This window comes from Mesoplodon mirus (assembly GCF_964341445.2).
Source record: "Mesoplodon mirus genome assembly, chromosome: 12".
NCBI lineage: Eukaryota > Metazoa > Chordata > Mammalia > Artiodactyla > Ziphiidae > Mesoplodon > Mesoplodon mirus.
The window spans coordinates 102192591-102210082 of record NC_138988.1 but is presented as its reverse complement, the minus strand read 5'-3'; the positions used below and the strand labels follow the sequence as shown (position 1 = coordinate 102210082).

Here is a 17492-nt window from a genome sequence, read left to right as displayed (position 1 = left end):
TCTTTTCTAGGAGACAGCTACCAGCGACCAGTGACCTTGGATAAGTCATTTAACTTCCTGATACTCCTGTCTCTTCATCCGTACATTGGTTATTTATGAAATGGATATAGGTTCTCAAAACTGGCTATGAAAACAAGTTCCATTAGGTGAATTCTATTTTCCTACTGGCTTCCAATTTATTTGTCAATTGTTAAAAATTCTTCAATTAACAGAAATGAAAATCCCTGGTGAATGACAGATTAACACGATGTACGAATTATGTCATTGGTGCTTGTGTGTTGGTGGTGGCCGTCGAAGGTCCAATATGACCTGAGAGCAAGGACAATATCTAGTTCCAGCTCAACCACTTATTTGTGTGTGACCTTGAGTGACATCACTTCCAAGGGCCTCCACCCCTTTACCTAGAAGACCCCTGGAGAGTCTTCCACATCTCATGTACTGGTTCTGTGTGCATTTTGACACAGATGTCCTATTAGTAAGTCTCAACCCAAAGGAGGGAACCTGCACTGAGGTGGGATGCTAGGGCTTCCACAGGGAATAAGCAAGCAGTATCCACAGGCCCAGCGGCCATGGCAGGGCCAGTATGGGAGAACTTCTCTGCCCAGACTTGCTGCCAGATCCAATCAGTCATGAGGCAGAAGCAGGCAGGGACCAGTTACCACCCAGCAGTAAAGGCAGGCTATTGTCACCGTCTCTCCTTTCCCCAGGACCCTGCTGTTCTTGTCACATGGCATAGCACACCTGTCTTGAGAGTGTGACTGGGGCTCAGAGTCCATGTCTGGTTACTTCACTGTAATTCAGGGTCCGTGATGGAATGATTTATTAGTGCCCTGTGAGCAAAATAAGTTTTCAGATGGCACAAAGCATCCTTCTAAGGTTTTCCTGGCACATTTCCTGGCAATTGTCCTGGTGGGGACTGTCACATCAGGTACGAGGTGGAAAGCAACCAGTAATCAAGTAGTTTAAAGGAGGAAGTATAACTATTGATACTATGTATAAAATAGATAACTCATGAGAACCTACTGTATAGCACAGGGGACTCTACTCGATGCTCTGTGGTGACCTAAATGGGAAGGAAATCCAAAAAAGAGGGGGCATATGTATACGTATAACTGATTAACTTTGCTGTACAGCAGAAACTAACACAACATTGTTGTTTTTATTGAAGTATCAGGAAGTTAAATGATTTATTCAAGGTCACAAGGTCACTGGTCACAAAGCAACTATACGCCAATAAAAATCAAATAAATAAATAAAAATTTAAAAATAAAAAAAGGAGGAAGTATAGCTTTGGGCAAGGTTTTTCTTTTTTCTAATCTCTTAAAAAATTTTTTTCTTTCTTAAATCAATCTGCAGTGTAGCTTCGGTAAAATGTACCACTCACTATTTAGAAAAGCCTAAATAAAAGTTCGCTTATGTAAGGTTATAGCATCTCAGGACTAATCCCCAGACAGTGAGCTTTACAGGAGTTTTCGACTTTCCTGTAAAACTCTTTACAGGAGTTTTAGACTCTCTTTCCCCTGGGAAAACCCAATAGCCCAAGGCTGTACAGATTGTCATAAACTTTCCTGATTTTCACATCAAAATGAAGTAACAGCAACTCAAAAGAACTAAATATTGAATTTATAAAGGGAAACAATAGAAGAAAGAAGAACATTGTCTTGCAGGAGAAAAGGGAATTCTTGCTGCCACCGGGAATAACAAGTGTGATTTGAGTACAGAGGCAGAATTTCATTTTAAAGATAACGGAGGCCCGGAGAGGCTGAGTGATTGGCCCTGCATCACATAGGAAATTCCAGGAAGAGTCAGAACCCAGAGGTCTGACGTGACCTGGACCAGGACCTTCCCGCAGGATGCTGCCTCCACTTTCTCTTCAGCAGAAGAAGGAAAGCCAGCAGGTTTTGAATAAGGTAAGAAAACAGATCCTCCACGCAGGCAAGAAGAGAGGGTTATGTTCATCGCACAGGCAGGGAAGCTGAGCCTCGGAGGGGTTTAGTGCTGTGGCCCTCACTGGGGGTGATTGACCCAGAGGGACATTTGGAAATATCTAAAGACATTCTTGGTTGTCACAACTCCTGGCATTTCTTGGGTAGAAGCCGTGGATGCTGCTAAATATCCTCTCGTGTGTAGGATACCCCCATGGCAAAGGATGGCCCAAGGTCATAAATGCTAGACGACAAAGATTTTTATCTGGGGCCTGTAAAGCCAGGTTTAGATCATCATCATCATCACCCTCATCAGAAAGGTAGATAAGTCAGATAATAACCTGAGTTATTATCTGTGCTCATATAGCACCGAGCACCCATCTACTTTCTGCAGATTCCTGGCCAGTCTTCAGTGCCAGACTTTGCCGTGACCACAGGAAGCAAATTTGTCTCTGGGGTCCCAGTCACCTGCTCTTGCCTCCTGTCCCCTCCCCACCCTCTGCAGGTGCCCAGCCAGGACCAGGCTTCTCATCCCACTCCTTCCTGGCAGTAACTGAGCCCAGGAAATCTCTGCCTTCCATCACTGTCACCTTGGCATGAACTGCAGTCAGTGTGCTACCCCTCCCAGAGAATTTGCATGTCACGGTGTATCCTGTTCCAGGATTTGTATCCTATAAAAGGAAGCTCCGGTTTCAATGACCAGGCTGGGGAGATGATGGAGAACTTTTAAAATGACCATACAGCTCCCTCTGTTCTTCCAGTGGACTGGACCAGCCCCCTAGAAAACATCCACAGGCCTATCTGCTCGGACCCAGGGTTCTGGCTAGACTCAAGCAACTTCAGAATATTTTCTTTCTGGGCACCCTAAATACATCTTCTCATATATATATATATGTTTTCTCCCATTGTGGAGCACAGGCTCCGGATGCAGAGGCTCAGTGGCCATAGCTCACGGGCCCAGCCACTCCGCGGCATATGGGATCTTCCCGGACCGGGGCACGAACCCGTGTCCCCTGCATCGGCAGGCGGACTCTCAACCACTGCGCCACTAGGGAAGCCCCATCTTCTCATATGTTAAAGCAAATCTTTAGTGAGAAATTTGAGGGGTTTCTGTTTTGTTTTTGTCTTTCAGTCTTTGCTTAACTTCCCTCAGCAATTTCATGATAGAGTTCCAAGATTTGTGAACAGGAGAGGAATTCCCTGAGTGACCAGAAAACAATTGATTTTTTGGGAAAGTTGCATATTTTTTATTGATTTTTGGAGGCTCAATATTTTATTTTCTAAAATCATTATAACTGAATAGATTTTGGAAAGATTCACAGAGCTCTTCTAAGGACTAAAAGACATAAGAGATATAAAAAGATTTGGAAAACTCTCAGACGTATATTTTGTGTATGTAAACGATGGTGGTGGTGGAAATAGAGATATTGCCCAGGGTGGGCCTTTCCCCTGACACCCAAGGCCTCTCCCTCAAAAAATAAAACCAAACCGAACCCCCCAAATTGATTCTGTCCAGTTCTAAATCTTGTGAGTTATAGATTTTCAAAATCAGAACTTCATTTGCTTTTTATGATTAATAAGATTTCAAGGCAATTTGCATTAGGATTCTCTGCTTAATTCAAGACTTAACGTCTTCCATCTGGCCAGATGCCACCATAGTGTTGGGTTAGCTGCTTCCTGTTTGTGTCCCTCTTGCTTTGGCTTGTGTTAGGTAGTGATTTCTAGACTCATAAATATACCCACAACATGTGAGTAAGCTCGGGTTGACGAGCATGTCATTTCAGAGTGCCTAAGAAGGAATTAATTTCTATCTAACCACTGTGAGCAACTGCTTCCCATCTCACTGCAAACCTGTCATGATGACTTCAAAGGAGAAAAGGGAGAATTTTGTCCATGAAACAGGAAAAACAGAGACTGACTGCAGGTCTAATGCTTGTTGTAATAAATAGCTATTATAAAGAAATTCCCAAATTCTTTAGAATCCATTGTCTTTTCACTTGCACAGTTTATGTTGCATACATAAACTAACAACAGAAAACAAAACTGCCTTTAGATGTTAGCTTTTACCTTCTCTTTTTAAGCTCCACTTTCCTTAAATTTACACATAGCCTAGTTACTAATAAAACAATCTTTGTTCTTAAGAGCTAACCATAAATTACATTTCATATCATTCTCAGTCTAATATCTTTATATAAACAATATCTGATTTTGATTTTATTTAACTTAAAACAAACCCAAAGACAGCATTCTTTCAGAGACATTGTTTTTTTTAAATAAAACTTAAGGAAATTGGTAACAAAAAAGAGTATTTGTTGCTCAGTCTTTGTATGAAATAGCACCTAGCTTGATGTTTTTTTCAGGAATATTCTGCTCGTAAGTCAGATTTGATTCGCTTTCATGCACCAAGGGCAGGATCTGTGTGTGTGGTACGTTGGTACGGTCCAGGGTTGCACAGGACCCGGTCCGCACGTCAGTACTGTCCAGGACCTGGGCAACACAATTAATTCACCGCCCACACCTGACCCCCAACCTTCCCACTCATGAGAATTGTATCTCCTCTCTCAGGAAGCTGTTCCGTTGCAGGGTCTGTGCATTCCCCGAGATGTTTCAGGATCTCCTGCAGAGACCAGCAAGGAAGGTAGAAAATGTCTAGTTTTGGAGTCAGCAGACCTGGGTTCTAGCTGAGGCTTTGTCACTGACAAACTGTCATCACACTGTTTCCTAACTTGTAAAATGGCATGGGTAATGCCACCCCCTCCCCACTTACCTCATGTGAGTACTTTGAAGAATCAATGTCCATTTCATAAACTATAAAGCCCTGTGGTGAGGTATCATTGAAATAGAAGCTGGGATTATTCATTTATTTCTTTACTCTTACTATGGGTGTGAAAATGTAGAATATTTCCATCTTGCAGGGTTTTTTTTTTTTGATGCTCTTTGATGTTTGTTTGTTGATTGATTGATTATAGTTGCTGACATTTTGTCATGGTCACTCTCAGCCCCTAGGCAAAGATTCTTAAGAATAAGTGATCTATACTGTCCATGTCATCTATCGGCATTTGTCTGAAGCCAAAGCAACACATAGTACTGACGTAAGAACTTTGTTTTACGGCACATGACAAGTTCAGGGAATTACAGATTCTTCCAAATAAAAGTTTATTATGTGTAAGTCACCATTTCAACAGCATTTAATGAGCTGACATCTATACTGAGGCAAATGACATGTGTAATCGATTTTAGTAATCAGTGGTTGTTCTTACCATGGCAGATCCAACACGGCTGACTTTGATGGGATTCCCTCTTCCAGAAAGGTCCATCTTTGCTCTGTCCATCACATACAGGCAAGCATCGAGGATGCCATCCTCAAACTATTTGGAGAAAAAAAATTAGAAACTATTTAATGTCCATTCTGAAAACATGACATTCTCTGCTGAAAAATAAAATGAAACCACAGCCTCATGTTTAGAAATGTGTATTTCCTAGATGGTAATCACTCATGATCTTTAGCATGAAATATCAAGGTGGAAGGAAGGAGACACCCTCTCTTATTTTTTAGTAAAATGATTAGGAACTTAAATGCTAGCTAGAAATATAAACAGAACTACTAGCGAGCTGATGTACTCAAAGGTCAAGAACTGACTTGAGGGCTTCCCTGGTGGCGCAGTGGTTGGGAGTCCGCCTGCCGATGCAGGGGACACAGGTTCGTGCCCTGGTCCGGGAAGATCCCACATGCCGTGGAGCGGCTGGGCCCGTGAGCCATGGCCACTGAGCCTGTGCATCCGGAGCCTGTGCTCTGCAACAGGAGAGGCCACAACAGTGAGACGCCCACGTACAGAAAAAAAAAAAAAAAAATAGAACTGACTTGAAGTTCTTCAGAAAATTGTAGGGTTAATTTAGAGGATCTCTCCAACATATTGGCTCCAGCGCCAAGGCAAGGGAATGAACCATTTACCAAAGTCAGGCCAAAGTCTCGAGCCCTCAAAAGTAACATGAGTCCTTGTGCATATCGACAGTAAGTGGCTCTCAGGTACTTCTCAGGAAGGCACTTCAGGTCTGCACTGGAAATAGTAGGAGACCTCACATAGTGAATGTCTGTCTAAGGTTTCCTCTCTTCTGAGATAAGGTGGACGCCAGGGTCAAAGAGAGGGCAGGAAGACTTAGAGAAAGGAGATTCTATTATCAAGGGAACCATCAGGTAGTCAGTTCAATTTCCTTAGAAAGAACTCCTAGACACATACAATACCAAAATTTTCCAAACAAGGAACAAAGACAAAATAGTTTTTAAAAAAAAGGGGGCAAAATTGGAAGATTACACTTATACTGTACCTCATCGTACAGACTATTTCCCTGAATACAGAAACCTTGTATATTATCCACCCAAGGGCTTAGGAGAGAAATCACAATTTTAATGGCTAATTTCCATGTAATTCCTTATTAAAATCCAGTTAGAATAGCGACTCTGCGTGTATCCTAAACTGATATGATAGATGCAGAAATGGGTAATTGCACTAGCTCTCCAGGTGAATAAGAACTCATGACTCTGGTTCTTATTAGGCAGCATCTTTTAGCTGTGTCTCTGGGGCATGAGAGCCATGAGCTGGAAAGGTAAAGACATAGAGAACTACACTACAAACTACAGGCTTGGCTGGTTGTTTGGACTGAAGTACACAAATTAATGGACTGCAAATGACAGTAGAGACAGGCAGTGGCTGTGCTCAAGGGCATCTGTCCAAAGGCAGGCTGGCTGGGGAGAACACGACCATGCTTGGAGCCCTTTCCCAGTCCTCCTTGCTACCCGCCTAGGTGACTTTTTTCCTTGTTAGCTCTCTCTCTATCATCACACTGGGGGCATAAATAGAATCACACCTAAGGGTTAGGAATTAGGGACCCAAGGCAAGAGCACCAGACAATAAGCAACAGTCACGGGTTGTATGTCACTCGGGAAGGAGAGGACTTGGAACCAGAGAGCGAGGCAGGGACCCCAAAACAGGGGAAGAACACCTAGATCATTAGCCTGGCAGGACGTCAGAAATGCAAGCAAGCAAACCTGAACACTGAGAAGGAGCAAGACATAAAGCTGGGTGGAGAAGGCAAGAGCCAATGATGACAGCCCAGTGGTCAGGCTCGAGCAGGGGTGAGCACTGCAGGGAGAGCCCATATGGAAGTTTAAACAAGGGTCTCAGGCCAAGAAAGTATCATGTGACCTGGTGAGGCCAGGCTCTGGGAAATCTGCCCCTGGATACCCAGAACGATGGTGCACAATTCCAACCATTTCAGCCAAAACTCTGAGAAATGACACATTCACCTGCCTTCATGTTGCTAATGGAAAGTCGTTTCTGAATCACAGGACATGAGTCTGTTTATGGAAACATGGTAAAAATATTCATTTGCCCCATTGTTAAAGATACCAAGCTGAAATAGTTTGAACCATTGAATATCTCAAATGAAATACCATTTGCTACCTTATATTGGGACAGTAATTTGAGGCTGCAACTGATAAAATGTCTTGAGGTGAAAGCCCAGTGGGCCCTCCTTTGACTAAATGGTAGCATTATTTTCTTAGTTAGCATATCTAATCCTAACACTTAAAAAAAGTGATTTCTTTGAGTTGGGCACTTGCCTTTCTGTATCCTTTGCATTATTATCAAAACACTTTTCCTTATAAGAAAAGAAAAACATGAGTTTATTCCAGGGTGGAGAGCAGAGTCTAAGCTCATGAGGTTTCACTGTACTGAGTTTGCAAAGCATTTCTCACTGGAATGCCATATCATCCATACAATTTCCCATCTCTCTAACATTGTAATAACTGAAAATATGTGATTTCAGCTGATAAATTATGCAGGTGCCTTTCTAAGTCTCTACTCCCAGGCTATCTTGGAGTCTCAGATCCTAAAAAGCAGGAAATTGTGCTTGTCTAATATCGACAGATAGCACCCTGCAGTGATACATGGGGCTAAAAATATTAAGTAAAAATGTCCTTGACAATGACAAATTTTAAGTGGCTCACCTGACCATAGCTCCAGCTTCTACTCTTGATGTCATTGAAGTCTCCATAAAAAATAACCCCTATGTCATTCAGGACATATTCTTCTCTTTCTTTTTCATTATCCAGGTATACAGCATCCCCTGCATTGAAATTTAAACATAACGACTATTACCAAACCAGAAGGCTTTCATATACTTGCAAGTTTGTTTCGGTCCTAAATTGCTAAATGGGAGAAAAACTAAATGGGAAAAAAGTCTTTTGTTTCACTAAAGGTAGCTCATTTCACAACATGTAATTTTAGCAATGGTGAACATAATTAGTGGTCAAGATCAGTCTGTAAATGATGACATCTGTCAGCAAAATGCTGACAAACTCTGGCTCTATAAATTCCAACTAGCACAATTAAACTGACAAGTCTCAGTAAACGTTTTAGGATTCTGTTGCATCAGTGGTTTCAGAATCAGAATTCTAGAATGCAGATAAAAGTCTGTAACACAGATCAAAAAATAATTTCCAAAGTATTCATGTTAATAGAATTCCAAATGATTTAAAAACAAGTCTGGGGCATATTAGGAAGCTGGAGTACCATCTGTCACGCCTGGTTAGTGGCCCATCAGGGACAGGAGGAGAGAGGCTGGGCTTTGTCTCCTTTCAAGGAAAAATCCTTGTGCATGTGTTGGTAAGTGTGTGTCCAATAAGCCTCCCTGGTCATCTTCCTCCATTGCAAGGACTTTTCTTCCCTGTGGCTATAATCCCAGGAAAACCTCGCTGCCCATCTGCCTGCTCAGTAATCAGCTGGTACTTATTCCCAGGCCAGGTGTGAAAGCAGCAAAAGCATCTTTAACACAGGCAGGACCATACAGGCTATAAGTTATACTCAGGTCAATTTGCAGGCTTGGAAATGGTCAATTTTGGTTCTGATCGGGGACATCGTTCATCACATTTCTCTGTCCCTACTTGCCATCCTAGTACCTTCTCAGGGCTCTTTCCTCCTCATTCCCTGATAAGGTTTTTACCATCTCTCTGGAGTAGTGGTTGTCAACCCTGGTTGCACATTAGAATCATCCGGGTAGATTTACAAACTCTTGATTCCAGCTGAACTCTAGATCGATTGCATCAGAATCTCTGGGAGTAAGGGTGAGATCCAGGCATCAGGGTTTTTAAATTAATTAATTAGCTAATTAATTAATTTTAAGCTCCCCAGTGATTCTGATATGCAGCCGGAGTTGAGAACAGATGCTCTAGCCCCTTGCTGCTCAAAGAATGGTGGAAAGACCAGCCGCATACAGCACCACCTGGGACCTTGTGAGAAATGCAGAATCTCAGGGCCCAGTTCTGAGCTACCGAAGCAGAATTTGCAAGTTAGCAAGGTTCCCCGGGATTTGTGTGTACATTAAAGTTTGCCAAGTGCTGCACCATCCAACCAGCTTGGATCCCCATTTGGGCTGTATTATAGCTTTGATAGAACCCTTTGGAGATTCTGTGGTCTTGTCTGCTCTCCAGTACTTTCCTGTAACTTCCTTTCCATTCTTTGCCTCTTGCCTACCATTTGCCTGGTTTCATGCAACAGTAAATACACACACGCATACACACATTTACATATTTACTAGTGTCCAAAAAAGTACACACATTTAAAGTGTATAACTTCACAACCAAAATAATAAACATGTCCATCACCCCAAAAGCTTCTTTGTACCGCTTTGTAATTCCTCCATCCCAATCCTCTCCCTGATGTCCCAGTCCGGCCAGGGAACCATTCATCTGCTTTCTATCACTGTAAGTTCATTTGCATTTTCTACAGTTTTATATAAAAAGAACTTTACAGTATGCACACTTTTGGGGGTCTCGCTTCTTTCACTCAGGCTAATTCTTTTGAGATTTACTCATGTTGCTGCGTGCATCAATAGCTTATTCACCCCAAAGCCATTTTATCTTTCTAGAAGAATCAGAGTTACAGGACAAATGTGCCGCAGCCTTCCCCCAGCCCTCGCCAATGTGAACTTTGATGCTTCAGACTTCTGGCCTTGCTGGGTCCCGTGGTTTTGCCAGCAATCTCTATACAGTCATGTGACTCCCCAACTGAAATGACAGCTTCATTTCCAAGTGGAACAAAGCAGAGGTAACACATAAAGAAGTGACAACAGAAATATCGAGGTCAATAGTTCTGAGTAAAATCGTAAAAGAATACATTTATTTTAAAATAAAATAATCTCAGAAATAATCTCAGTGTTAAAGGACCTTGACCATTTACATGCACACCTTTTACAGCCTGCCACCAGATGATGTTATCAAAATGGCCTGAAAAGGAAAGGTTACTTAAAAAAAATTCCTCCATAGTAGTGGTTTAACTGTAGTAAGTATTGTAATAATAAACATCTTAGCCAAGTGGGTTTCAAATGCCTGTTATTGAGATAAAACTCCTCTTAAGGCCACTGAGGTCTAGAAGTGCCATTTAGGAATGTTCAAAGATGTTTTCCTTATAATATGAGATGTTTATGGACTTGTCCTATAAAATATTAGACTGTATTATAAGCTACCATAATTTAAACAATTGGTATAAAATTAGATTAATGGGTCAAAATAGGTAGCCTAGAAATAGATGTTACAATATGCATCTGTCTCTATGAAATAAATTTATGATAAAAGAAATGTTATAAATCAAAGAGGATGACTGGAGTGTCCATTAATTCAGCTGAGAAAATTGGCTGCTTGGGAAAAGTAAATTTTGTGTACCCCAGAATAAACTGAACATTAATTTAGAATCTGAATTTAAAAATACAAAGCATAGGGCCTCCCTGGTGGCGCAGTGGTTGAGAGTCCGCCTGCCGATGCAGGGGATACGGGTTCGTGCCCCGGTCTGGGAGGATCCCATATGCCGCGGAGCGGCTGGGCCCGTGAGCCATGGCCGCTGGGCCTGCGCATCCGGAGCCTGTGCTCCGCAACGGGAGAGGCCACAACAGTGAGAGGCCCACATACCGCAAAAAAGAAAAAAAAAAAAAAAAAAAAAAAATACAAAGCATAAAAAATCCAGAGTACAGTAACTGTGAATATTTACTTGGTCTCCAAGTGAGAAAGTGTTATCAAGACAAAGATAAAAGAAAAAAATCAAAAAGGAAATGATCCCTGCATTTTATTTGATATAAATGTGAAATGAATTTCGGATATATAAAATATAAAGTCTACAACAAACTAGAGAGATATTTGCAACAATAGAAAATGTTAGTAAATTTTCCTTACATGTAGAGAATTCCAATAAATTGATAAGAAAATCATGAAGTGTATAAAAGAAAGCCAGTAAAGGGAAAACCAGTTCACAGATGAGGAACTGTGAACAGAAAATAATTTAAAACAACTTTAATTAAGTAGTAATCCAAGAACTGCAAAGGTTTAAAAAGATATTATATGTATATATTCATTTGTCTATGTATTTTATTTTATAATACTCAATACCAGCTACTGTGTGATGAATTGCCAATCTACTGATGGGATTGTGATAGCTACAATATTTTAAAAAGCAACTTGGCAATTGTATCATTAGCCTTGAAGATATTCATGATCTTTGATCCAGAGCAATGAATCTATCTGTCTTCCATTTGGTATTGTAACTCCTGCTACATAGACCAACAGCTGAACTGACTGTAAGAATGAAAGCGTTAAAGGGCTAGAGTACAAAATGAAGTTTTCCTTCAAAATCTTCATTAAATGGCTCTAAGAAGATTGACTCATCTTTGAAGAGCATCACATCGGGTGAGACTCACATGATTGCTGACCCTCCCCAGTTCCCACCTGTTTCTATAAGTTAGTGTGCTTAACTTCCTCTCTTAATCTATTATATGTAAGATCTTTTCTTTTTCTGAGTCAAGAGAAAGAAAAACTTAGTGAATAAATAAATTTAATAAATAAAACATATTAAATAATTCTTTAAACAGTGTAATTTATTCATTTATAGTGTGCCAGGATAAATTAAAAGAACTTTCATCTTAAAATGCTGCATGGAGCCTATCGTGTAAATGGAGGTATTTTGTAAAATAACCTTAAAACTGTAAATTGACATGTTTGGTCAAGTTTAATTTGTTTTGTTTTCTTTTTCTTTTTTCATTTGAAAACTACTTTAGCAAATTCCATGGTTACCACATTCTGCCATCAAGAGATGTTTGTTAGTATCCTAACACTGCAGAAATCTTAATGAGTATGAACTCATTCTATCCATCCTTGTCAGGTAAGGTATTTGTTTCTTGACAAATAAACCCTTTGATACTTTCAGCCTCAGAAATCAGTCTCAAAGCTATTTCCGAGTATAGTTTGTGTGAAATAAAAATGTTTAGCTTTGGTGATAATTTTTCCAAGCTGACCTCCCTTGGGCAAGATACCTTTTTAGTGCTTTTATTTTGTTAGACTACACTTTTTCTGAAGTATTTTTGTAACATGTAACTTTTTTTGTACTTCTGCCATTTGAAAATGTTGTGGTGTAGCTGGTCTGTAATTAACTTGCAAATTTAAAACTACCGTTGGCTTTGTAAGTCAAAAAATAGGTGATTTTGTCCTTGTATATTGTCATTCCATCTGCAGAAATCCTATTGATCTCATAGCTACTATTGGTTTCTTCACAGTTCACAAATGAAGAATAAGAACTTCAGTGAATTCGACTATTAATCCTGTTGGGTGGTGAATCTCATTTCACCAGAATTAATTTCTGTTTTTGCACTAAAACGATGATGCAGGGTGAGGACACATCACTCTGAAATTGGAAGACGTCCCCACTTAAGGCTCCAAAGTGGCCTACTCAGCTGAGTTCCAGGTTACTACTCATTATTTTGTTCACCCATTGGGGAATTCGATTATTTTATGTGTTGGGAGATGGCCATTCTAACTACTATTGACTACCTCTGTTTGGGGAAGATATAATAAGAAAATAAGAAAGAATGTATGTGAAGGGAGAGGCTGGTTATTTCTTCCCATACATACTTCCCAAAAGTTGTGCTTTTGCTCATATGACCAACAAATAGATTTTTGGATTCACTATGATTTTTCACCAACAAATATTATTATTAACAGATTTTCTTATTTCCACTAGTCCTTGCAATACTTTGTAGTGTTTCAATCAGAACATACTGTAATAATCAAAAACTTAATTCCATTATAAAAAATATTGAATAAAAGGATTTTAGAAAAAAAATAAGTTGAAAGCATCAGTAACAACTCATGATGCATTTTCCCTTTAGAAATCACATTTTTGGGCTTCCCTGGTGGCACAGTGGTTAAGAATCCACCTACCAGTGCAGGGGACACGGATTCGAGACCTGGTGTGGGAAGATCCCACATGCCGCGGAGCAACGAAGCCCATGCACCACAACTACTGAGCCTGTGCTCTAGAGCCCGTGTGCCACAACTACTGAAGCCCGCACGCCTAGAGCCAGTGCTCCACAACAAGAGAAGCCACCACAATGAGAAGCCTGTGCACCACAATGAAGAGTAGCCTCCGCTTGCCGCAACTAAAGAAAGCCCGCACGCGACAACAAAGACCCAACGCAGCGAAAAGTAGAAAGAAAAAAAAAAAAGAAATCACATTTTTTAGTTCTGACCACTGGAAAGAACCAGAAAAAACAACCAATGCAATGGCAACAACAAGTACACTTGAGCCCAGATCATGATCTCTAAGCACCATTCCTCAGCCCACCCCCCATTAAAAGGTACGAGGGCTCCTTAAGAAAAATGAGTGCAGGTCTGGGTCAGGAAATGTATGAGACTAACCTGAAATACTTCTTCCTACCAGAGAACAAGGAGGCTTTTAAAGATTCTAGGACTTATGACAAAGGAACTAGAAATCAGCTTGAAGAAGCTCCCACTGGCCAAGACTGGGACAATTCAAATAGCAAAAATAATAGTCACTGCAAAGTATTAGAACATGTGAAATATTTCAATATTTGTAGTTTCATAGTGATTTTTAAAATTCATTGGTCATCTTTCTAGGGTGCTAAGAATCAACTCATTATTTTAAAAACTTAGAAATAGGAAAGAGCCATGTATCTAGACTTTCTTATATGACTCCTACCTCAAGGCACCCAAATAATAGATGCTAATAAATGCAGAAAGGATGGTAGATGAGACCATCACCATTTTGCAGTCCCTAATGAAATAATGGATCTAGGCTAAAATCATTTGTTAAAAGGCTAATGGGGAACTTCATAATGGATGGATGAGACTGATAAAACCTGATCCTACTGATAAATCTGAACTTCACAAAAAGAGGGACAAGCAGACATTATGAGTCTCCTGATGGGATGAATGTCCCAGGAAGCACACAGCATATAACTTAAGAAGTATATAGTTCTTAAGTGCTCTCTCTGCCCCCCTCCAAAGAAAACAGAAAATAATTCACTTATAGATGAATCTGATTGAGTCTCTAGATAGAACTAACCGCTTAACAGAAAATACAGGGGTTAGAGAAACACTACACCCATGCCAGCATTTGTTCTCTCTTGTCCTTTTTGTTTTTAAACATCTTTATTGGAGTATAATTGCTTTACAATAGTGTGTTAGTTTCTGCTTTATAACAAAGTGAATCAGCTATACGTATACATATATCCCCATATCTCCTCCCTCTTGCGTCTCCCTCCCACCCACCCTATCCCACCCCTCTAGGTGGTCACAAAGCACGGAGCTGATCTCCCTGTGCTATGCAGCTGCTTCCCACTAGCTATTTTACATTTGGTAGTATATATTAGTCCATACCTCTCTCTCACTTCCCCCTTGCCCTTCCCCCTTGTCTTTTTGATGATGGCCATTTAACAACAGTGAGGTAATATCTCATTGTGGTTTTAATTTGCATTTCCCTAATGACTAGTGAGGTTGAGCATCTTGTAATGTACCTGTTGGCTTTTCATATATCTTCTTTGGAGAAATGTCTATTCAGGTTCTTTGCCCATTAAAAAAAAATTTTTTTTTTTTGCTATAGAGTTGGAAATACCATATTTTGCCTAGCATGGTGGCATATAGTAAAACACATGCTAACACCTGGTGCCAATGAAGGTTTAAAGAAATGGATATGCTCATGTGCTGTGGCTGTATTATAAACTACTGCATCCTTTAAAAAAACTTGGCAGTATCTATGCAAGTCTAAGATGTGGATTCACTTTGACCAAGCAAAGATACTTCTAGGTATCTATTCTACAGAAATACATTTGTATGAAGTTATGTGAAACATTCAATGTAGCACGGTATACTACAGTAAACATGAGAAGAAATCTAAATATTTGTAAATAAAAGACCAAATCAATTATGGTACAACCATACCAAGCAGTCACTAAAAAGAATATGCTTGTACTGATATAGGAAGCTCTCCAAGGTATATTGTGCAAGAAAGTATAGAGTAATGTGCATAACACAATCCCACCTGTGGTTAATAAAATCCGAACTCTACAGATGTACATATGGATATTAATATGTAAAATTACAGCAAAATATCTGGAATGAAATACACAGTTGAAGTTTGTTTTCTCTGGAGATTCTCTAGGATTGGAGGGTAGGTGACAGGTAAAGTCCACTCTTTACCATTTATATACATACATGTGTGTATATTTGAAAGGGCAATATATTCAACTAATTGTCAATTAAAAATTAAAACCATTCAAAAATACATCAAGTGAATAGAAGTACACCAAAATGGTAGTTGTGATTTGTAGATCTCTGAGTTCTTTTTTTGCTTTCTTTATTTTTTATTTCTATTAGAAGACTTTCATCATGAGAAAAAAGTTACTTTTTAAAGTGTGGTTGCATTTACATGAAACCACCTATTTAAGAAAAGGTTAACAAGTTTAACTTTGTTGCATTAATTTTTCTTCAAGAACAATATGGTATGTTCTTTTTTTATTATCAATGTCTTTATTAAATATCTTCATACAATGATAACTTCCCCCCTTCTTTAAGTCTCCCTGTACTCTTTTCTTCCCAGCACAGGTTGGATTAAGCCTTGTTTTGTAGTGTCCTATGGATGCTGCAGTGACATTCACTCCACTATATGGAAATTGTTCTGTGATTTAATTATTTCTTGAACAAGTATGTGTTTAGTATTTACTCCATGCCAGAAACTTGCTAAATGTGGTACAAAAACAAACTCTTTAAAACTCATAACATCTCTAAGAGGAAGGCATAATATTTTCCCCATTTTAGAGATGAGGAAACTGAGGAAGAGAGAAGTATCCATCCCAAGGTCATAGTGCAGGTAAGAGGTGAAGCCAGGATTTGAATACTAAGCTGTCCCCCTAATAGACTATGACTCTGAGTCCAAAGGATCAGGGCATTGTCTCCCCAGCGTCCAGCACATTGTGCCTGGGAACGTGGCACAGTAAATGGCAACCGCAAGAATGAGAGATGGGGATGGATGTCTGAGCTTTGAGAGTGAGAGAGAAGTCCAAGAAAATGAAGGATTTATTTTTGGGCTTTGGGTTATTATTGATGGGAAGTCATAAATTTAGGTGGCAAACCATGAATAGGAAGGAGTTCTGCAGCTCGAGACCATCCTTTTCCTTCCAGCGGCTGAATTAAACCTTACCTCAAAATCGGCAGGCATAATCATGAATCCACAACAGGGCAAGGAAATCAAATGGGGAGGCTTGATTTTAATTTTAAATTTATTTATGATTTTAAAAGAAGATTGAGGGTGGAAAGAAGAGCTTTCTTTCCTCTGTTTTTATTCAGATCTGTCACTTTAAAATATAGTTGTCCAAAGCTAGGGTAAAAAAAAAAAAATTACATCCCCATGGAAACGCCAAAAAACTCTCTTTGTTTGATAGGCTGACAAAAACAGGAAAACTTAATCATTTGCCTCTTGAGATTTTTGTTGTTTTGTTGTTGTTGTTTGTTTTTAAAATTCTTTTGTTAGTTTGAGAGGTGTGGTGAGGTTTTTCTAGAACTGGGGGGGCACGGAGGGTACTATTATACTATGAAAAGGAAACATGAGCTGACAAACAAGTCACTGTTCTAGTGGCCCAACAATCTGAACTGTTATTGATAGAAAGCAGAGGTGTGTGTGTGTGTGTGTGTGTGTGCTCGTATGTAAGGGTGGGGACCACACTTCTCAACTGCATGAGAGCTGATAGAAGCTAGGTCTAGAGAGCTCATAGAGTTGGAATGGCAGCACCATGGACCCATTGACATCCTCTTGATCCTATGAGACCTCTGGCAAACAACCATCACCACAATAAAACTCACAAGAAAACATGGCGCCACTGGTGATTAGGCAATAATACCTCCATCTGCTTTACCCAGCCCCTCTGCCACCAGAACAGACCTTCAACATGCCTTGTAAATAACCACTCTTCCCGGGTGACTTACAGGAGGCAAGTAGTAAAGAACGGCCTCATTTATTTTACGATTCCTCTGGTGGGAGGAGTGGGGCAGTTCAAAAGAGAAAATTGTGGGCTGAGACATGCTGAGAATCACTTCTACGGCTGATTTCTGGCACCCTTGGAAATTACAATTTCCCTCCCCCCTCAGAGAAAGTAAGAATTTATAACAAACCTGTAAAAATGAATGCTGAGCATATTGATTTTAGTATCTGTATAACCTCTTAGGGAGAAGGA

The 17492-nt window shown here is 40.0% G+C and overlaps 1 protein-coding gene across 1 annotated transcript in view; it reads right to left on the bottom strand.

The window, feature by feature from the left end:
- F13A1 (coagulation factor XIII A chain) overlaps positions 1-17492 on the bottom strand; it is a 140731-nt gene that overhangs the window by 73983 nt on the left and 49256 nt on the right. The window contains exons 5-6 of the mRNA XM_082638477.1: positions 7933-8051; positions 5186-5293 (exon numbers count right to left, since the gene is read on the bottom strand). Coding sequence (XP_082494603.1) covers positions 5186-5293; positions 7933-8051 — 227 coding nt within the window. The remainder of the gene's footprint in view (positions 1-5185; positions 5294-7932; positions 8052-17492) is intronic.